Here is a 22,771-nt window from a genome sequence, read left to right on the forward strand (position 1 = left end):
AATCATGCCATGCTCATGCCTAGGCATCACACGAAGCTTCCTCATGCTAGTCATTATTCATGCTAAGCCCAAGTCACACACTCGAGGCTTGTCAAGTGGATTGTGATGTGGATGGTTACAAAAGGTTATTGGGCGCCTACGTGGAATCGGGGTTATGAAAGACTTTGGGCTGCTTGGGGGCCCAAAGATCCAAGGCCATACCCTTTCCATTTCACGCTAGCAACATTGAGAGATAACTAACCTAGTTTACCCCTTTCTCTAGCAAACCAACCCCTTAGTTAGGACTAAACTAGATTTCTGCATTTAATGTATGCTAAACCTAGCAAGTCAGGCATTTAATGCTGACTTTTCATTCCCAACTTGCACAGACAACCAACACAAAAGCCATAAAGAGCGCTACCAGAAGTAGCACCTGCGGAAGGTTGGCCTAGGAAAGTCGTGCCTCGAGAAGAAGCAAATTGCAAGTCTCAACAGTGCAATTATCTTACACCAAAAGGGGAATGATAGGAAGGCTAGGGAGAAAAGAAGGGGAAGACCAAGCCATAAGGGGAAATTCATTTAAAGCCTAGAGAAGAACCCTTCACTTACATAATGAGAGAGAAACCATTTGAGCAAGGGGAAAATATTGGAGGTAACACAAAGATAGATAGAAGAAACGCAGGAAAAGAGAACCATCCAGGAAATAAGCTCAGAGAGTTTCATTTAGCCCAGAAACATACTTCAAGCCTTAAGCATCATCATCCATTCAACCTTAGTAACTTCCACAACCTTCTATGAAACGTCTCAGCCATTAGAAGCCTTGCTATCACCCTAGGAAAGCCTAAACCATCCAGTCAACAATGTCATGCAGCCATGCAAATCCCTTCTCTCTCATGTTAAACCGATAATCTTTTGGCTTCCACACCAAGCTTCACTTGAGCAAGTCCTTATCATGATCAATCATGTTATCTTCGAGCCCTTGATGTTATCGAGATATTTCCTAAGACAAGCTAACTCTTTTGAAATATTCTAGGACTTGGTACAAATCCGCACCAATGGAGACAAGAGGACGTTTTCAAAGCCCAAGTCCACCTCGACCTAAAAGTCCCTAAACAACAACAAAACAAGCAACACACCAAAAGCCAAAGCAAAAGATTAGGCCCACAAACAAATAGAAAACCGATGAAAATCCTAGGTTTCTGCTATAACTGGCGCCGTAACACCTCAAGATTAGCTTGAATAGCAACCCAACGAACGCCAAAAAACGAACCAAACAGCGCCTCAGAAAATGGAAGGAAGGAATACTCCATTATTCAATAAAGAAATCCTCTCCAATCGTAGCCACTAGGTAGATGGAAACAATGAAGCTAGTGGGATTCTCACAAGTAACACTGCCAACAAAAGCAGACCATGAGAAGATGGTGATACGAATACCTAAGTCGGTGTGAACACCGAAACTCTACGCATCTTCTCGATAAGCCGCAACAAAAGGGGTTAAAGGTGATTTAGATTGAATTTGGACCGAAATTGAGGAAACACGGAGCCAAGTCAGAGAGATCGATTTAGGTGAAGAGAGAGAGATCGGAATTGTAGAGGGATGAGGGACATGAAGATGAAGGGATAGTAAGGAATATAGAAAAGAAAAGTATGGAGACATAGTTCACCAGGATCTACCTCTTGTGGGATGCAAAGACCACGTTGGTCAGGAAAGAAAGCAGGGGAGAAAACATTAACAGAAAGGAAGGAAGGGAAATTAGGAATAAAAAGAAGAAGACTGCCACCGACTTTGATCATAGCTAGGGCCGACGGCTAAAACATTAAACCAAAAACTAATAACCTTCACACAAACGGTGAAAAAAGCTCTCAATGAGACCGAAATACTCTCACCAACACGGGAGGGAAGTGTATTGATTATAAAGACAAGATTGTCTAATAGAATAATACCCCTCACTCTGCCACTTGCCAAAACTCAATGTTTGGGCCTTTGTCAATTAATAAACCCAAAGTGATTAAGGCGACATGGCCTACATGGGCTCGGTCCAAACCCAGTATATATTTTCGAAACAGTTTTCGAGTCCCATCTTTGAGTTTGTCACATTTGAATAATCAATTATCATAATTAATTTATTAAAATACTGCTAACCAATGCTTTGATTAATCTATCACTTCGACATATTTCTCTTAACCTTTGGGTTGAGAGTGTCATATGTTAGGTTTTAATTGGTGAGGTAATGAGACTAATCTAAACACATTTTAGTTTTACATTGAATGATAATTAGAGAATGGTGTCTCACCAACTTTGAGTTGCGCCTACGTAGCCCCCAAGTCAATATAGCACAAATATAAAGAACCTAATTTGTTAGAATTGCAACGAAATACAATCCTTTTCTATAACAATACTTTTATACCATTAATAGGGTAGGGCTAATAACTTCAAACCTCTAATGTGAAAACTTTACATTATTCTCTGAATTTAAGTCTCTTAGTAACAAAAACACTTAACACTCTAATTGAAGAATTTTAGGATCATTAACAAAGCATTTAAATGTTTCATATCGGATGTTTAGAGACTTATTGTTGAACATTCACATGTCACTACATAAACCTGAGTGATACACTCGATAACCTTGCCCTTGTGATGTAGTGTAGAATTACAGAAGTCAAATGCCAATACACATGACAACAATGACTGGTCTCAAGTCTAAGTATTAATTTATAAGGAAAACTAATGAAAATGACTTGAAAACTTTGAATTTTAACGATAAGGACAAAATAAATGGTAAAGTGAATAGTACTAGGATTGATTTTTTAGTGTAAAAATATGATTTTTGGTTAAAGTAAATTGTACAGTGGATTTTTTGTTAAAACTCCCTAATTTATATTATAGCAACTAATGAGTCACTCGATTGACATGTCGATATAACTCCATGCAAAAACTCATTGACTGCGTTCAGTGTTAATAATTTCATGACCATCTATATATTTATCTTAGTGTCATAACACTTATGGCAAGGGACACCATTCGCTGTCTAAAACAATATTAGTGTATACCGATTTCCCCAGATTATATATATATATCCACTCACATAATCACATTATCCGGAATCGCCCGTCACAAACTCCAACTACACGAAGAAATGAACCTCGTCAAAAGCCTGGTTATCAAAATGCAGAGAGTGAACCTCGTCTGTTACATGGCAACCCGTTTTGAAGAGAATGGTTCTCTTCTTACCACAAACCCTGTGGAGAAGGAGGAGGTGAGTGCCATTCTGGCCAGCAAGATTGCCTCTTCGGGTGAGATGAACGCTAAAAAAGCTTCGGTTTATGATCATGGACCTCCATGTCTTGCACACTGAGGTGCATTTGACCAGAGACGTAGCAGGTAGCCTAATGAGGAACTCGTGGACGATTTCCGGAGGAAAATCCCGAGGACAAGAGGGTATCATCCCTTCCAATTTCAGCTCTTGCATTTCTTGTATGATATCCATGTCTTGCACATCCAAATATTTATACACCAATTGAGAATAACAACATAAACAAAATACAAATATATCACCAAAAAATATACAAATAAATCCAACAATAGTCAGCAATAAAAAACCCTAGACAATCAGATTTTTCAGATGAAACCCTTTTTCCACTCAATAAATACAAAATCGAAAACCCATCACAGAAAATCAAACGCTAAATTCAAACCCTGCATTCTCATCGGAAAAATAAAAAAAGTACAAAAAAGGTCTCTATCACCTGAATTTCTAAGGCTATCTCTATCTATGTGTGCTGTTATGCATGGACTCACTATTCCATATTAATTTCTTAATCTACATTTAGTTCTTGGTTAGCCTGAAAATTTCAACAATACATCAATTTGGTTGATGGGAACGCTTGGCCTATCGCTCTCCGAACGAAATGGTACTTCTTCTCCATTTAGCTTACAAAAATGTATTTTTAAAAAAATGAAAGAATATGCTCACCAAGTGCTTGCTAAAATTCCCCAATGATAATGTTAAGAAATCCGAATTTAAGATAAATTATTCATCCGTTGAAGCCAATGTCCAGTATAATATGGATGCTGTACTGTATTTGTATATGGGTTTATTTGTCTATATATAAATGGATGTATCCCAAATGTTATTGAGCGCCGGAATGTGCTGAGCAGAGGAGATGCAGAGAGCTGGCCCAAGCATCTACCTTTTACCTTGCAGTGTACTCGGAGGTGAGTATGCTCCCTTTATTCTTGCAGGTCATTTAGAAATTCCTTGAACGAAGAATATTTTATTTGCAGGATTATCACATCTTTTGCTAGACTTTTTTTTTTAAGTAATTATGTTTTAAATGTTTGGAAATTCTAAAATATGTACTTTCTAAGGACCAAAAGTAAATTTAAAATGTTATTGGTGTTTGTGACTTAGGAAATGATTTTCGCACCTCATTATTCTAGCTGCGTTCACATTGTTTATTTCTATCTATTGATTTATTCAATTTGAAAGCAATAGATAACGAGGAGAGGTCAAGGTGTGCGGAAATCACTTTTTTAACCCCCAATTTAAAGGACAAACCTCTCCTTTTGGAGTAAAGGCTGGTTTCAGAGAGGCCAGGCACACACATTTCAGTTAATTTTATTTTTTCATTGCTTCAACTTTTATTTCCTTTTATAAAAGTTTAATTTAATTTCCCATTGAAACTAGGAAAACATCTGCATTACGCATAAGAATCTGCTTGAAGTTTTGCTTGCAGCAGTTAATAATTATTATTTCTTCACATGAACCTGTATCTTGATGTTCTAACACTAGCAGCTATGTGAAAGCCATTGTGGAATTTATTGGCAACGACTGGGTTTACATTAATTTTTAAATTTGGTTACATATGAACTTTTGCTGCTTCATTGATATTCAGTGGCAGAATGGGGTTTGTCACTATAATGTTGTTTGGTTACGATCCTTGACTTGATGATGATCCTATAAATGCAGATAGAGGAGGTTGGATGGGAGAACCTGACGAGGTTCGGTGGAGATCTAACATCTCTCAGCTTTTGGATATTGTAAGATATTCTTATTCACATTCATTATCCACAAACTTGTTTACTTGATTCATTTTGCTTATGCCAAAGTGGAAAAAGAATGTGTCGGCAGCACTTAAAAATTTCTAGTTCGGATATGTTGAGAACTTATATACAAGGGTCAGGGCTATTTGGTTTCTAGTATTCCAGATAAATTATAGTGATTTGAATATAAGAAGGAAGTGGAGATGCGTAGTTGTCCGAACGAATTAGTGCTAGCAAACATGTTTGTGTTATGTCTCAATAAATTGTTTACGCTATAAACACGTTACGGAATCCTTTATTTATCAAAAGTTTGAAGATTGTATGTATCCATAGACTAGAAAGCTGTAAAGAATAGTAAACGTGCTTTATCTAAAGAGAAGTGTTGGATACTATTTCCAGGCTACCGAGTTCAGAACTGTGTTAATCTTCATCCACAAGCCATTTCTTCTTGATTTTGTCTCAACCTTTTTCCTTTCGTGATATCAAGGAAATTATAAAAGGAATATGCTAGGGAGACCATGTTTTTTTAGACCGTTTTGAAGTATCAAAGCAATTATAAAACGTTACCTGGGTGTTTGTGAAGTTTCAAATCCCAAAGTTTATCAGAATAAAAGTTCAATTTGCCATGAATCATACTTAAAATTCTAATACTTTTCAGAGTATATACCTTTTAATTCTAACGCAGTAGTGTTATCCTAGTTCATATTTACTCCTCAGTTGTTGCTTTAGTATGACGTTGTTTAGGGAAAAATCGCCTTAGTTACTTTGTCGAAAGTTCAAGGGCAGCATGCATGTTATGGAAATTTGTTTGGATAAAACACATCCCAAATGTCCTCCTCCAATTTCAGCAGTACGTCTTCAAATTTTTGGATGGTTAACATTTTTCCATTTGAGGGACAAATAATATTTGAGTTCTTCTTCAGAATGTACCAGATTTGTTTAATTTAAAATGGTCATCAAACTCCAGATTGAAAGACGTGGTGCAGCAGTTTAAAAAGGTGTTTGCTGTTTTCTTCAAATTGCATACGAAATGTTGCATCAGATATTGTCTATCTCAGTAGTCGAGTTATTTTATTGGGTTCGGACGCTTTCTGAAAGCTATCAACAATTGATCCTTGAACTCAGCATCTGGAGACGCTTCAGGCATTTTGGTCTACTTTGGATGATATCGACAGGCCCCTTTGGGTTGTTGATCCTAAACAAGCATCCCCTGATGTATCTTCTCGCCAAATCATTATAGGTGAGTTCATACGTACTGATAATTTTTCTCCCTTTTGTTTCTTGTGTTAAATCTGTTGAGGTTTTTGTTTCTCAGGAAATGATTTCTGCATCGTGTTGTCCATTAATTCCATTGATCCTAGAACTTTACCAGAGTGAGATTGCACCTCAATCAGTTACTAGAACTCCTACTTTCTATCATTTTCTTTTCATTCAATTGTGAGTATGAAGTTGTGTTAGATGTTGTTTTATTGGTTCAGGTCCATTTGTGAACTTGTTGAGAAACAGATGGCGAAGAAATAGCAAAAGATGGTAAATCATTGCATCCCTTCCTTGTCCTTGAATCTGTATTCTGGCTTTAATACTTGTTTTGAAGGTAGCCCAAATATGAATTTTGTGGTGGTGTTAACTTTTGAATCATCCTTTTTGACGAATCTACGTATCTGTTTGTACACTTAAATTTGTATAACATCCCCTCTGCTTTTCTTCACCAGTGAACTCTACATTAGCCTTAGACCAAAGGATGGGAATCAAAAATAACTTTGCTATAATGGGAATATTGTTATAACACTGCTGTCTTTCAAATTTACAAGGAGAACACTGAAGAAAATAAAAGACGAACTGATAATGTATTTATCTATCAATTATGAATTATCTACTCTAATTACATAGGATTCAAGACAAACCATTTCTTGAATGTCTTCTGGAGACTCAACTGCCAACGCCCCCTGATGTCGAGAAGAATGACCACCAAGTTGAATGTGGAATTTGTTATGCTCAGAGTCTTCCCATCGGTAATTCTATGTATACATTCTTTGGTATTTACCGAGTTTTTTCAGTCATTGACTTGGCAGTTCTAATGTAGATGATGAGCTTAGAGGTAAGAGTAGAACTGGAACTGACTACATGCGATAATACCAGCTGCAACAAGGCTTTCCACAGCATATGTCTTGTGGACTGGTTGCGTTCTATCACCACAAGAAGGCAGTATGTTTAAGTTTCTTGCATCATGGTTAATCTGTTTCTGTATGCATGAGTGCTGCTTTACTTGCCATTTACAATATTTGATAATATAAATTTTCGGTTGACATTCTATATGGCATGTGCAAACATTTTCACTATCAGATGATCAAAGAAATTACATGCACTTCCAGATTGAAATCATCCCATTAAAACGTTCTGTTATGAGGACAATAGCAATTATTTTAATCATCGCAACGTTTTGGAATTCAGAATTATTTGGGTTGTATCTGTCAGTCGTTAACTCTTTAGTGGCAAACGCGGCTTCCTTTTATGGTTCCTTGATTTATGATATCTGTGTATACTTGCATAACAGGTTATTTCATGTCTTATTTGGAAGCTGTCCATACTGTTCAGAACTAGTTGTGGTGAAAATCATCAGCGTTAAGAAGTAATCTACGTTTTCTAGTCCTCCTAATCAAAGATCTGTTGATGCTCTCAGTTTCCCGGAGTGTTCTTCAAATCCGATGTTCTCACCGGAAGAGCACAAATTTTGGATTAATGTTCATAGTAAATTTTGTAGCAGTGTGGAAATGTGAGTACTAACACACAGAAAGCTGTACTGTAAGCAACATCCGAATGCGTTTGAGTCATATCATTTCAGAAGAGAATGTTTGAATGATGTACGTATTCTTCTCAAAGAGGCATTTATATGTATACAACCCTAATGTAAATAGAAAGAAAAAACTATTTACACAGGATTACGTGGGATTACATGGGATTGATATCAATCAAGGACCCTACCTAAAATACAAAGTCAACACTCCCCTGCAAGTTGGTGCATATATGTCACACATACCCAACTTGTGTAAGAAACCTGAAAACTTATGACTTGAAACAGCCTTTGTGAGAATATGTGCTAACTGATCTTTCGTTCTTATTGTCGGTAACTCAATTATTTTTGCTTCCAATTTTTCTTTGATAAAGAATCGATCAACTTCAACATGCTTTGTTCTATCATGTTGTACCGGATTATGTGCAATATCATGGGCAGCTTTATTATCACAAAATAATTTCATGGAATGATCATGCTTTATACCCAAATCACTTAATAGAAGCTTAAGCCACAAAATTTCACAAATCCCCAATGTTGTACCTCTATATTCAGCTTCTGCAATGGAACGGGCAACCACATTCTGCTTTTTACTCCCCCACATAACCAAGTCCCTATGAATATAAAGTAACCTGATGTTGAGCGCCTATCGTCAACCAAGCCTGCCCAATCTGCATCAATATAACCTTCAACTCTAAGATGGTTATTCCTTAAACAAAATTCCTTTGCCCAGACTTCCCTTCAAATATCAGAAAATCCTCATTACTACTTTCATATGTTGCTCTCCAGGGTCATGCATATATTGACTTATGATGAGTCAATTTCATATTATATATTTTAAGGAAAACTAATGAAAATGACTTAAAAATTTTGAGTTTTAATGATAAAGACAAAATAAAGGGCATACCAGGTTTGACTTTTTAGTGTAAAAATGTGGTTTTTTATTAAAGCGAACAGTACCATGGGCTTTTCGTTAAAACTCCCTATATTTTACCCTATTCTTAGTATACTTTGGTTAATATTTTAGAAGAATTTTGATACTTTGAATTGTATTTCTAATATAGGACTTTCAACTTCATCTGAAGCAAAACATTGTCAAATGGATGAATTTTGGAGTAATTCCAATTGGAGGACGTTCGTGAGTCACTTGGCTTGATTGTATCAAAATATCAGATTTTTCTACCAAACAGTTATTTTCTGGCAATAAAATACCGGAGCAATGTGCAGTGCTGGAATAGTGCGTTTTGGGCTCGACTTGCGTTTTTGGAGCCCAAGATGACCTCGGATGGGTTCGTGGCCTTCTGGACATATGTTCAGAACGTCCTAATCCTTAAAACAAGCTATTATGGGCAGGATTTGGAGAAGATTTGAGACTAAAACGTGGCTGGACAAGTACTTGGCAGATTCTCCTAGTTTAATTAGGGTTTTATTTTCTAAGATATTTTATAATTATTTAGTTTCCTATTTGGAATAAGAGCGCTATGTCTCAGGGTTTGTCCAATGGCTTAGCAAAATATATTGCTTGGCTGTTCTTAATCTCAGAGACGCTTTATTTTTATGCTACTTTGGAGACAGAGAACTTGGCTAGGGTTCTTGAAGAATTTCTACTTTAAGGTGTTTTCATTCCTTTTATTCTTAATAATATTTTCTATGATTTCAATTATGAATATGCGTAACTAATTCATTTTACTAGGGTGAAGCCTTAAGCCTTAGCATGAATATGTGATTTTTATTTAATTGCTTATAATTGATTGCATGTATACTTTGAATTATTGATCACTGTGATTGAAACTATCTAATTGTCTTAATGCCTAATCACCATTAGGATCTTTAGAAAAGTAATTTGATGCAATTTTGGTCGGAAGGTTCCCTAAAATTGACGCTGGCTTCTTGTGATTAATAATTGTAACTTCACTTAAGATGAACACCACGTCTTAAGGGTTGCATGGTTTTTCAAAGGGTTTTCATAAAACATAATGAGTATTTCATGTTCAGATTCGATCCGAACGTCCAGACGGGTTGCATGTTAGATATACGTTCAATGTTGGAGGTTCCAAGTAGAATATAAATTAGGAAAACCTAACCTTCAAAGTGGCATGTGTAGATCATAAGTAATTGGTAAAAATACATAGGATTGCTAGGTGATGGTGGAACCCTAGTGCTTTTATAAATTGGTATTTAAAATTCCTTTCTTTTGTCATATTAGTTTTTAATTGAAATTCGTTTTTTTAATATTACCCAATTTCAGAATCTCTTTTCTCAATTATTAATTTTAAATATTTAATTAGGAATTGTTTCTACATAAATTATCCAAATAGTCTTTGAGGAGAACGACCTTGCATGAGCATCTATACTACAATAGTCTTGTATTCTTGCAAGTATTTCATGTGTTTTTATCCCTACTTTTGTAGATGGTAAAAATCATATCAACTTACTACACTCAAGGCATAAGCAAGGTCTGGTCTTGTGTGTGTGCCAAATACATTAAACGACCTACTAAACCTTTGGTATCTCCCTTTGTCAACTGGTACTTGATTAGGATCAACACTGAGCTTTAATCCTTCCTCTAATGGTGTAGCTACTGGCTAACATGCTGACATGCCAGTTTCGTGCAGTAAATCAATAATATACTTCCTTTGAGACAAGAAAATTCTAGAATTGCTTCTTGATACTACTATCCTTAGAAAATATTTCAGGGATCCAAGGTCTTTCATCTTAAATTCTATAGACAGGTAACTTTGCAAGGCCGCACGCTCTTCCGGATCATTCCCTGTCACCACCATATCATCTACGTTCACACTTAGTGTAGTAAGCTTCCCATTTTGTCTTTTTAAGAACAGAGTATGATCAGAATTACTTTGTCTGTAACTAAATGCTTTCATAGATTTTATGAATCTTCCAACCCATGCTCGAGGGGACTGCTTCAAACCATACAAGGATTTCTTCAATCTGCACAGCTTTCTCTTGTATTTATCTGGAGCATTACATCTTTGCTGAAGATCCATATAAATCTCTTCTGTCAAATCTCCATGCAAGAATACGTTCTTCACATCGAACTGTTGTAAGGGCTAATTAAGGTTTGCCGCCAATGACAACAAAGCACAGACTGTGTTGTCTTGGCTACTGGGGCAAATGTATATGTACAGTCGATTCCATAGTTTTGAGTGTACCCTTTCGCTACTAGTTTTTCCTTGAAGCGGTCTACCGTCCCATTAACTTTGTACTATACAGTGTACACGGCAAGTCTGTGATCTCCCAAGTAGCATTCTTCTTCAAAGACTTCAATTCTTCATTCATTGCAACTTGCCAACGTGGATCAGGTAAAGCCTCCTGCACACTGTTAAGAATAGATATAGTAGATAATTGATGCACGAATGACTTATTTGATTTTGACAAGTGACTGGTAGACACATAATTGCTTAATGGGTATAATACATTAGACTCGAGGTTGGGTTTATTAACTGGATATCTATTTTTTCATTTAGGGTCAGCTTCGTAAGTAACTTTAGGAATACCTCCGTTGACACGATCAAGGATATGACATGGTGGTGCATCCGGGATCAAAGATGATTGATTATGGTTATTGGGGCTCAATTGTGACGAGACTGACTGTGAGACAGCTGGCGACACTGAGTTGTCTAGCGGTGCTGATAGTGAGTTGTCTGGTGTCCGCTTGTCTCTTTCAAGGTTTTCAACATTGTTTTCTTGCGAATGATCACCACTTGTCTCCAAGATATTACCACTTAACTCCAAGTCATTCACAACATTATTTTCTTGTGAATGATCATCACTTCTTTCTAAGATATCACCACTTAAATCCATATCATTCACAATATATGTATTTGGAATAATATAATTAAGAGTTTGAACTTCTATATGATTTTCCTCTTGAAGGGAAGACTCGGGATTAGCAAAGTACATATCATTCTCATGAAATGCAACATCCATAGTGACAAACCGTTGGAGGGTGATAACATCGATATCCTTTTTTATTTGAAGAATATCCTACAAACACGCACTGTAAGGCTCGCGGTTCGAGCTTACTCATCTATTGTTTGTGGAGAGGAATGAAGGCCACACATCCACACACGTGAGGTGGAAGATTAGGGACTGTAAGGGCATCAATATGCGAGGACAGATCTTGAAGTGGTGTTTGAAAGTTAACTGATCCATATGGAACACGATTAATGAGATATACTGCTGAGGTGAGAGCTTCTCCCCAATAAGATAGGGGAAGACACGCCTCAAGCAAGGAAGCATAAACAACCTCCAGAAGCTGACGGTTCTTGCATTCTGCAACTCCATTTTGTTGTGGAGTAGACGGACATGTAGTTTGATGAACAATACCATGATGATCAAGAAAGGCATGAAGTTCAAAATTCACATACTCACCGCCATTATCACTTCTAAGAACTTGTATTTGTGACTTATACTGTACTTGCACCATTTTGTGAAATCGCTGAAACAAAGAAGGAACTTCACTTTTGGACTTCATCAAACAAACCCAAGTCATACGTGTGCAATCATCAATAAAAAGTAACAAACCAATAAGCACCACCAAATGTAACAGTTTTAGAGGGTCCCCAAACATCAGACTGAATTATCATAAATGAAGCTGAACTTTTATTCAAACTCAATGGAAACGAAGTACGATGATTTTTAACCAGTTCACAAACATCACATTTAAAGTTAGAAACATTGTGCTTGACAAATAGGCTAGGAAACAACCTTCGTAAATACCCGAAAGAAGCATGTCCAAGGAGGCGATGCCATAACCAAACCTCCGAATCTTTATTCATCTCCTCATGAGACCCTTCCACGACAAGAGCTTGAGTCAAAATCCGGGTACTGTCTGATGCCAACTCCAAGTTGTAGAGCTTCCTCTTTTTAATACCATTACCAATCATCTTGCGATTCCGAATGTCCTTAAAGACACAAAAGGAAGGCCAAAAAATCACAAGACAATGAAGGGCAACAGTTATTTGAGCAACAAATAACAAATTATAATCAATGGTAGGGACAACAAGTACAATATCAAGATTAAGGGTATTAGAAATGGAGACAGTGCCTTCCTCAATAATGGGGGCAACATTACCATTGGCAACACTTACAAAAGTTTTGGTGGACGGTTTTAGGGTATGTATCTGTCTAGAATCACAAGTCATATGTTTAGTAGCACCAGAATCAATTATCTATATATTATTCATAATAGATGCAGAAACCTGTAAATCCTTACCATCGTTACCTGTATCGGTAAGCAAAGCAGACAATTTCTCGGCCATAAGTTTATAGTCGGCCTTAGCTCTGACTATCGAGGCCATAATGTGAGTCCATGATTGATGAAGCCTAAACTCCAAGCAAACCGAGCTATGCAAATAATTAGTATGAGCCTAACAAAGTAGCCCAACGACAAAACAAAAAAGCCTAGTGAAAAACAAAGCTGATTGTTTATTTTTTCCTTTTTCCTTTTTCTTCTTTTCTTTTTTTCTTTTTTCTTTTTATAAAACAAAACACAATTAAAAAAGAGACAGTGTAGGTCTGCAAACTTTGAAGCAGCAGTAGGGGCTGGTTTGGATTGTTAATTGCAGGGGTGAGCTGAGACGAGTTTGCAGGTTTGGCTCTCCGGTGTGATGTGGACGACTCAACGAATTTCTTCAGGCGGGTTCAACGGATTTCGGGCAGCAATAGGTCGAGAATTTATGGTTTTCAGTCGAATACAGATTGAAGAGGCAGAGATGCGGGTACGGTATTGATCAGGTGTGGCCGTTTGCAGTGGTGGGTTAGCAGTCGAGGTGATTCGAGATCCTGGTCTGCTATGAGATCATGCAATTTGGTATTCAGCCTGCGAGTCAGGCAGCCAGAGGGAATGGAGATCAGGGTTCGCGAGAAACAGAATGGAGCGAACAAAACGAGACGAACGGAATGGAGTGGGTTCAGTCCAACAACGACGGCGACACATGCTGGTTGGACGGTGCCCAACACAACTTGTGGCGCGACTAGCGGTCGGACAACGCGCTGCACAACTGGCGGCGCGGCTGGTAGTTCTAGCGCTGGGTTATGCGCACAGCAGAGCGATTTTTCTAATTTTTTTAAGAAAAACTAATAAAATGGGTTTGAGTTTTAACGATAAGGACAAAATAAAGGATAAAATGAATTGTAATAGATTTGATTTTTTAGTGTAAAAATATGATTTTTCGTTAAAGTGAACAGTACTGTAATTTTTTTTTGTTAAAACTCTTATTTGTTTTTCTAAACCTAGCTCTAGTGCCAAAAAAAGAATGCTTGAATGATATATGTATTCTTCTCATTGAGAGGCATTTATATGTATACAACCCTAACGTTAATGAAAAGAAAAAACTAATTATACAGGATTACGTTTGATTACATGGGATTGATATCAATCAAGGATCCTACCAAGTCAACAATTTCTAGTACCATCCTTATCCCACCAGAGCTCAACACTCAATCATTTGTACTACCCATCAAGTAGCTTCTTATCCATTATGCTCTGTCTAACCCTTATCCATTGGCATGTTCACTTAATAACTACGTGCCTGCTTGGTAACTTTTTGGATTTTAGTTTTTTAATATTTTATTTTTGTTAAAGATAAAGAAGAAATACGTGAAGTAAAATAGAAATGAATGCATGACTGAATGAGAGTGAAAGATAATGAATAAAACCAAACCTTAAATTCAAAAACTTAAAATTATTTTCAATTATAGGTTTTAATTTCTTCCGCCTCTCTTCCTCCACCCTTCATCCCTCACTTTCTCCTATATATTTTCTAGTTTTTAATTTTCTTCCTTCACCCAACAAAGTTGAGTTACTGTGCAAACTCAACGTCTATAAAAAGTTTAAAAACTAATTAAGCAGAAGATTTTATTGAACCGTCGTGGAATGCAATGCAACCACGTCCTGCTTTTAGGTACTTTGTTTGGCACTATACTTGTGGACCTAAAATGCATAGTACCTAAAACAAAGGAGATGTGCCATGCCCCAAGCAAAAACATCATTTTACACCATGAATTCTGGACTCTCTTGCTTGGTTCATCATAGCAATGGTCCCTCTTTTTAATAGCTTAAGTTCAACGGGTCCCTTTTTTAATGCCCTCTTATCGATCCGGTCAAGATCAGGCTTGCCTGTGTGACTAGGATAACACATCCAACTAACCATTTAGTCTAATAACATTCAGTTCTACTTTGTTGAATTCATTGAAGGGTTTCTTCTCTATGCATTCTAACCTAAAAATTCGATGCAATTTGAAGTTTTGACATAATCTCTTAATTTGTCAAATTTCTATGTTCATATTGGACTTTAAAATTTGTTTTAGTTTACCAAAGAGTGACCATCGAAATGGCTAGTTCAGTTCTACTTAGTTGAATTTGCTGAAGGGTTTATTCTCTGAACTTTCTAACATAAAAATTCGAGTTTCGCCTTATCACTTTAATTTGTCAATTTTCTGTTTTAATAATGGACTTTAAAATTTGTTTTAGTTTATTGACCAAAGAGAGACCATCCAAATGGCTAGTTGGGATTATCATTTGCGAGTGTAAAGTGATTGAGCTGCTTGTATATTCAGAAAGTAGACAACATTTCTCATAGTCTACAACCCTACATCTACATGGATCATAAATCTGACGTCCCAATGGTTACAATGATCGTAATCGTGACATGTTTCAGGGCCATACGTGCAACAACTGATTGTGACTCTGCTGATTAACCTGGGACCATCTCTGTGGTAGGTACTTATGGCTTATGCTAGCTAAGACCAAGCTGCATTACCCCACTTGAGACATTTCAGTCGAAGTCAGATCATACACTTACTGTCCTTCAATGTTAAAACGTTAAACACGTTCTTGGGCGGTAAGATACATGCACTCAGAAGTTAAGTGAAACTGGACGAGGGTAGTATAAGGATGGCTGAACACCCGTTGCAAAAGTTCTCAGTGTTACATATATTCGATTCAGTCGGACGACTTGAAAACAGTAGTGCTTAACGAAATCGACCGATCATTTTGTTTGCTTCCATTTTTTTCTTTGTTATATCGTGTCAGTATGTACCAATTGCTTCTTTCAACAGTACAAAACAAGGGAAGACTTTTTCTTCAAAATTTCGAAAACTGATAGAGTTTAAATTAAACACATATCCCTTTCACAATAACGCAGGAGCTTTATTGATACAATAATGCGAGCTGGATACACACACATACAGCCACTAATAGATATCGGCATTTGCTCACTTCTAAAACAGACTCGGTCTTCCATCCACATATATACACTTACATTTGCACAAGAATTTCCCATATTTCCCAATATATCCTTTACTGTGCATGGCTCTTATTACACGTTAATTAATGTACTAGGGCACGTTGGTGATAACAAGTATGATATATGGATGTACGTACAAACAAGCATTGTTTTTGGCCATTGGAGGCCACTTAGAAGCCGGCGGTGCACTCTGGTGGGGCTACTGGGTACCGGGATCTGTCGGTGCAGTAATCGTAGATCATGTGGTTGATACGAACCCACCTGTATCTTCGATACTCAAGGGCGTTGAGGGCTTGGTATGAAGCGCCTTCCCACCAGTTGTTGGTGCTTGAGGCACATGAGGCTGGTCCTGGCACAGGGCATCCCTCAATGTCAAAATCTTTGTAATATGAATAGAAAGGGGCTTTGCTCCAGTCGATCTTCTCAAGTCCTCCTCTGGTAGCCCAATCGTCGGCCTCCCACAATGTCGAAAACACCCCCATTGGTTGGAGCTTTGGGTATGGGATTCCTTTGGCTTCGTTGTTCTTGTACACCCTTATAGGCACATCATCCACATAGAAGCTGCACTACCAACAATATAGACATTCACACCAAATTCTGACCACACATTTAAATAAAGTAAAAATAATGTTTAATGTAGTGAAATATCTTCGAGGGAAAATGATAAACACACACCCGTTTTAGCTTTATACACATTCATGTTTGAGAGGCTGAAATGGGTGTGTGAAAAATCATCTTCCCTTCTCGAATAATATTATGTTGTCAGATGACTGTGAATCAAAACTGGTCAAATATATATGTGACCTATTCTTGTTTAACACAAGTAAAACTATCTAACATCATAACATGTTAGATATCTGGTGAGACAGACTATGAACTTGTTAGCTTACACAATATGGTGATGGTTCCAGAGGATAGTGTAAGTGTGGAAGTCTGCAGCAGGGTCAAACCAGAGGTTAACCCTTTGCTCCCTATCGCCCTTCCCATGAGCATAGATATTGGTTTGGACTGTATAAGGCTGTCCAGTCCGGTTCCCCAAGAATTCAAAATCTAGCTCGTCACGAACTGTATTGGTGTCGGAGTTCATCTGCCAAAGAATTTCAATGCAAATCAGATTAACATTTCATAGAAATCAAGAAACCCAGAAATCTATTCAGGGTTTTGAAGCCGTAAAGTTACATAAAAAGCGGTGACAGTTCCAGCAGAGTCTCCAGGGATGAGTTTGATCTTCATGCTCACACGCCCAAACAAGTACTTGTGCTTGGAGGCAAACCCACATCCTGAAAAAATAATGCATCAAATTTAGCAAGCACTCATTACTTCGTCATATTTTGTGAAGACAAACAATACTCGGATTGAATCGAACCTTTTTTTTTATTCTTTTTATATAAAAATAACTATATTATTAGTACTAAAAATACCAAAGTTGACCCCACGATCGAATAACTATATTTACCAGAATTTTGGTCAAGAACGAGTTGGATGGCCCTCCCTCCATCGATTTGCCTGATATGAGAATCGGACCATGTGACTTGAAAGTCCTGAAGAAAAGTGGCTGGTCGTCCAAAAGCAGAGAGAGAAAATAAAGAAAGAAAACAAAAGCAGAAAGAAGCAACGACAACCCTCCAACTCCAACTAAGGTAAAGGGCCATGATTTTGTCACACAAAAATATGATAGGTTATGGAATTAATAATTTGAATGTGATTTGGATGATGAGAAGATGTGGGCTATTTATACATATTTAGTTAGGGAAGGGAAAGAAGACTGGCTTCCCAATGGAAATTCCATCACAACTTTGCTTTCCATCCAGCTAATGGCAAGCTTTCAGTTAGGTCCTACCCAACAGTTTGTATTCTTCTTCCGCGCTTCTTCTTTCTTAGTTAATCCCCACGACGTAATTAAATACCATCACTTTCTTTATGAGATATTTTTTTAAATGTCATATGAACTTATACACAATTTTTAATTTTTAATTTTTCATATTAATTAAAATTTTAAACAATTTGTCATATCAACTACGTTAAGTTTTCCATAAAAAATAAGTGCACATGACTTATATTAAGGGTTATTGCAGACTTTTGACCTCCTTTCCACAAATTCTTTACTTCTCTTTAGTACAAACTCTTTAATTTTGGTTAGTTAAAAGCATGTTGTATTCGTTTAAAAAGTTTAGTTATTGTGAACTACTTAAAATGTACATTAAGCTCACTAATATAGAGTTGTGGCTAATTGCAAGCTTTTAAGGTCCACAACATTTTCTTGATCCCAAAAACAATATATTGGAGGACCTCAATGACTATCTTTAAGGAATTCTAGGTTTTTGTTTTTTATTTGTTTGTTTGTTGGTGGAAGGCAACTTTAGAAAGGGAGTGAGGTGTTAACATGCCGAAAACAAACCTAAACTTAAGTTATGTACGAGACACATGACTTATTTTGAATGGAAAATTTAACAAAGTTAGGATAAGCTGACAGGTTAATGATTTTGAAAGTTGACATGATTATTAGCTTAAAATTTTAGTTCATATGGCAAATTGAAAATTGTGTATAGGTTCATATGACATTTCAAACATCTTTCCTTTTCTTCATCTTAATTTTCCACTATGCTAGTCACCCTTGGCCTCCCTTATGAGTGGGATGAAATAATTTTTTTTTTTTATGGAGCTAAAAATATTTCAAAAATTTTTGGAACTGACACATGGATTATTCTCAAGCATCATTATGATATTTCAACATCTTAAAGATATTTTTCTAATGCATCCAACAAATAACACACTTTGGCCAATCGGGGCCCAACATGTAGCGTGAGCTTCCCTACACCCCATGGCCGGCTACTAGCTCATACAAATACCCAATCACATGTTCATTCTTTGGTAAGTTGTTTCTATACAATTCAATTCAAAATCTCCCTCTCTTCTCAAAGAAACTGATTTAGACATCCGAGGTTCATTGTTCAAACCCCACCCCTCTTACTAGGCAAGTGTCTTCGATGGTAACTAAAGATGTTTAATTTGTTTTGTAAGTACAATTTTGTCAAATTTGTAGCGGCATAATTTTGCTACCATAAATTGGTGCTTTCATTGAGAGCTTGATTCAAATATCAAAGAAGCTCTTGCAATTCTTTTCGAATTTATACCTCTTTGAATTTTTCTAACACACCCAGTCTGAGAATTTTTTTAATTCTTTGATTCACATGCCCTAGATAAAAGACAACATGATTGGAAATTCTGAAACCACGATGAAAGGCACTCCCTACGTGCCCGAATTTGGACCAAAGAATGGAACTAACGGGGAGGTCCCGACTCTGGCCTCACACTCTTCCGCTCCTTGTGGTGGAAAACAGAGCCTGGGCGATTGCTTGGTACTGGTTCGATCCCACCCCATCTCCTTGTCCATTAACGATTAACAATTTAACTCACTAGCAGTATCATTTGTCATTAAAAAAAAAAAATCATTAGGGTCGATATGGAGATCCACAAGTGAAGCTGCATTTTGATTATGCAAAACGTGTTATTTATGTGTATTTCCCACATAATAGTAACAAGTAAAGCTTTGAAGTTACAAGTAGGGTAAATTACACAAAACAACCTCAACTATGGGTTAAACCACAATCTCATACCTCATGTTTTAAAAATTACAATGTCATACCTCATCTTACAAATTTGTTACAATGTAAGGCCTCTATCAGTTTTTCTGTTAATTTTTATGTTAAATGCTCCCTAGCCCAACTCAATTAAAAAATTAATTAAATATTAAAAAATAAAGGCCAAATTTTTTTTGTGGTCCCTGTGGTGACACGACACTTTCAATGTGACCCACATGGTGAAAAAGTTGTTAATTAAACCCTCGTAGTGAGCCTTGTTAGCAATTGAGGTCGAATCCAAACTTTTGTTAGTCTTTTGTTAAATAAACTCATGTGACTATTACATGGAAGGGTCAAATTCATCATTTCAATCCAAATTACATTGTATGTGGTGGACATCTAGTATGACTTAAAAAAAAACAAAAACTTAAACGCAGTGAAAGTAAATCTATAAAACCATGTCAATAGCTAGGAGAAGAGGTGAATGGGAAGTCATGCCTAATTTCTTAGGTATGACTTCGTTTGGAAATCCTAATACTTTTAATAAACTATTGTTTTTTTTTTTTTTAATGCCAACACGTCTTTGATCATGAGTTAGAGACTTAGTCTTATTTGAATTTTAATTCTTGTATCAATTTGTACCAGTCTGCATATATGCCTTTCAATTTTGTCTTTAATTGGTAGTGTGGTTTGATGCAAGCTGTAGTCTTGCAGTACACAACCTTTCAATGCACCTTGGAGACCTCCTGAAACGACCTCTGCAATATCATCAAAATGCTAAAAATCCTTGGGGACCTTCTGGAATGGCCCCAATATAGAATATGCAAAATCAACTGATGAAAAAGCACAATACCTTGCAAAAAAAATAAAAATAAAAATGATGAAGCGAAGGGAATTGATTTTGATTTGTCAAAAACTAGATTATTTGTTTATTTTGTGGAAAACATTTTTAATGACTTTTTGTTATGATGAGCCACAATATATTGTGGAAGACATACTTCTATCTTTTTTTTTATTTTTTTCTTTTTTCTTTTTGGGTGGATATATGCTTTTGTCATTAGTGTGCAAAATACATTATGGTATGAGAAATGATGAAGTTATTTTTTCTTTCGTCAATGGTTAATGTAAATTATCTCCACTTTGTTTCAATTTGCTTTGTGCACTGGAATCAGATGCCAACTCACCAGAGAAACAAGTGTATGTCATAACTCACCTAGAAAAAACACACATATACGGTATACAAGTCATGCTAGATGTCCATGGAATAGGATGTAGTTTGGATTGAAATGATGAATTTGATTCATCCACGTGATAGTCACATGAGTTTATTCACCACAAGTGTCACATTGAAAGTGTCGTGTCACCACAGAGACCAAGAAAAAAAATTGGCCAAAAATAAATATTATATTATTTAAACATTTTTCCCAATAAATGTGGGACCCACCCCTACAAACTCACCACCCTCACCCTTCTTCCCCAGTCCACCTGTCTCCCCCAGTCCACCGTTCTCCCCTAACCTTTTTTCCTTCACCACCAAAACCAAAGCCCCTCCCAAACCTCTGCCCTCGTCCACCAATCACTACCTTTTCTCCCTGGACCACCCAGCTCGAATGGAGTCTCAGTGCACCACCCAGCTCAAACTCCTCTCTTACCTCCAATCACAAATCGTCCCCTCCACCTTTCTTGGACCCCAAACTCAACCCCACAAACCCGATTGAACTCATTCTCCCTTCGACCCCAGAACACTAGTGTAGCCGCCTCCTGTCCCCTAAGGAAGACGAACATGAAAAAGACGAAGAAGCCTTAAAGCCTTCCCGAGCTTCTCGCCACTCTAAGTCCCTGTGGGAATTCATTTCCTACTCTAAAATAGTAGCCCAAGAACATGCTCACTGGAGCACCACCTTCATCAATTTCAAGATCTCCAAAGCCTTGCAGCAATAATCAATCCCTAGTGTCGTTGCCCAAGATGATGCTAGCTCTGAATTCGAATCTAAACCGGAATCCGACAAACAGGTCTGTTGCTTGTTGATTTTATTGAACTTTTTCATTAAATCAATTCAATTTATACAAATTTATTTAAATTAATCATTGTCGGTGTTGGGAATTTAGGAAGATTAGGAAGATTGTTGTCGTTGCCTAAGACTTCCCCAGTGTCATTGCCCAAGATGATGCTAGCATGATTGTATGTGCAAAGATTGATAAACACACCACCGCATGTTCGAAATATAAGGGAAAGAAAAAGATGGATGCACGTGGATTTGCTTGTGGTGGTGGCAAAGGAGTCAAAGGGGCGTAGCAACAGAGCCCACCCAGTTTGCAAAATTTCAGGATTTGATTTGTTTGAGTAAATTAACAATATCGGGGACCAAAATGGTAAAGTAATAGGTAGTCAATAATTTGGGTTGAAGAGCAGCAGGGAGAGAGGGTGGTGATTGGCAGGTGAGGTAGGCGACGGGGGAGTGAGTTCTGGTTTTGGTGGTGAAGGAAGGAAGGTTCAGCAAAGACGGATAGATTGAGGAAGAAGGGTGAGTTTGTAGTGGTGGGCTCCGCATTTTTTAATAAAAATATTAAAATATTAAAATGATTTAACTTTTAATTTGTTAATATTTAATTAATTTTTTGTCTAATTGGGCTAGGGAGTAGACCCTGTCTCAAGTCACGTCAGCATTTAACAGAGAAATTAACAGAAAAATTGAAAGAAGTTTGACATTGCAACAAATTCGTAAGATGAAGTATGACATTGTAATTTTTAAAATATAAGGTATGAAATTGTGTTTTGACTCATAATTGAAGTAATTTTATGTAATTTACCTTTACAAGTATTATCTTTTATGTGAATGCAAATGCTGCCCAACTCACCCGGTTGTGTCTATACATCCCATGAGATTCTAAAAGCTTAGTAAGGTACTAAGGTTGGTGAGTGTGATTTTACAAGAGTGGAATATTGATAAGATTTTCCTTGCACCTAACTCCATGCCCTAAGATATCAGTGTTGTGTATAAAAATACCACATAGCAGCCTCTCTCTCTCTCTCTCTCTCTCTCTCTCTCTCTCTCTCAGAGTCAAGTGCTGCCCCTGAAGTGAAAGCCGTCCAATGAAAATTCGG

General features: G+C 37.0%; 1 protein-coding gene, 1 long non-coding RNA gene and 1 pseudogene across 2 annotated transcripts; 2 read left to right on the forward strand and 1 right to left on the reverse strand.

Annotated features, from left to right (window-relative positions):
• Positions 1 to 3,116: 3,116 nt before the first annotated feature.
• On the forward strand, positions 3,117 to 7,724 carry LOC137724439 (uncharacterized; annotated as a pseudogene).
• Positions 7,725 to 15,966: 8,242 nt separating this feature from the next.
• LOC137733267 (probable xyloglucan endotransglucosylase/hydrolase protein 6) lies at positions 15,967 to 17,791 on the reverse strand. The gene is made up of 4 exons (XM_068472415.1): positions 17,541 to 17,791; positions 17,264 to 17,364; positions 16,975 to 17,171; positions 15,967 to 16,645 (listed from the first exon to the last, which is right to left on the reverse strand). The coding sequence occupies exons 1-4, from the start codon at positions 17,734 to 17,736 to the stop codon at positions 16,255 to 16,257; spliced, it is 885 nt and encodes a 294-aa protein (XP_068328516.1). The 5' UTR covers positions 17,737 to 17,791; the 3' UTR covers positions 15,967 to 16,254.
• A 3,364-nt stretch (positions 17,792 to 21,155) lies between these two features.
• Positions 21,156 to 22,488, forward strand: LOC137718837 (uncharacterized). Its single transcript, XR_011065937.1, has 2 exons — positions 21,156 to 21,678; positions 21,775 to 22,488. It is a non-coding gene; the product is annotated as an uncharacterized lncRNA (long non-coding RNA).
• Positions 22,489 to 22,771: the final 283 nt, after the last annotated feature.

This window comes from Pyrus communis, chromosome 1 (assembly GCF_963583255.1).
Source record: "Pyrus communis chromosome 1, drPyrComm1.1, whole genome shotgun sequence".
NCBI lineage: Eukaryota > Viridiplantae > Streptophyta > Magnoliopsida > Rosales > Rosaceae > Pyrus > Pyrus communis.

What these genes read in the sequence shown, in the direction of transcription:
- LOC137733267 (XM_068472415.1), bottom strand. Translation starts at nt 17,736, where the DNA reads ATGGCCCTTTACCTTAGTTGGAGTTGGAGGGTTGTCGTTGCTTCTTTC. An exon ending in CGTTCTTGACCAAAATTCTG is followed by an intron (nt 17,365 to 17,540) that starts GTAAATATAGTT and finishes TTATTTTTTCAG; the next exon opens with GATGTGGGTTTGCCTCCAAG. An exon ending in TGGAACCATCACCATATTGT is followed by an intron (nt 16,646 to 16,974) that starts GTAAGCTAACAA and finishes TTGGTAGTGCAG; the next exon opens with CTTCTATGTGGATGATGTGC.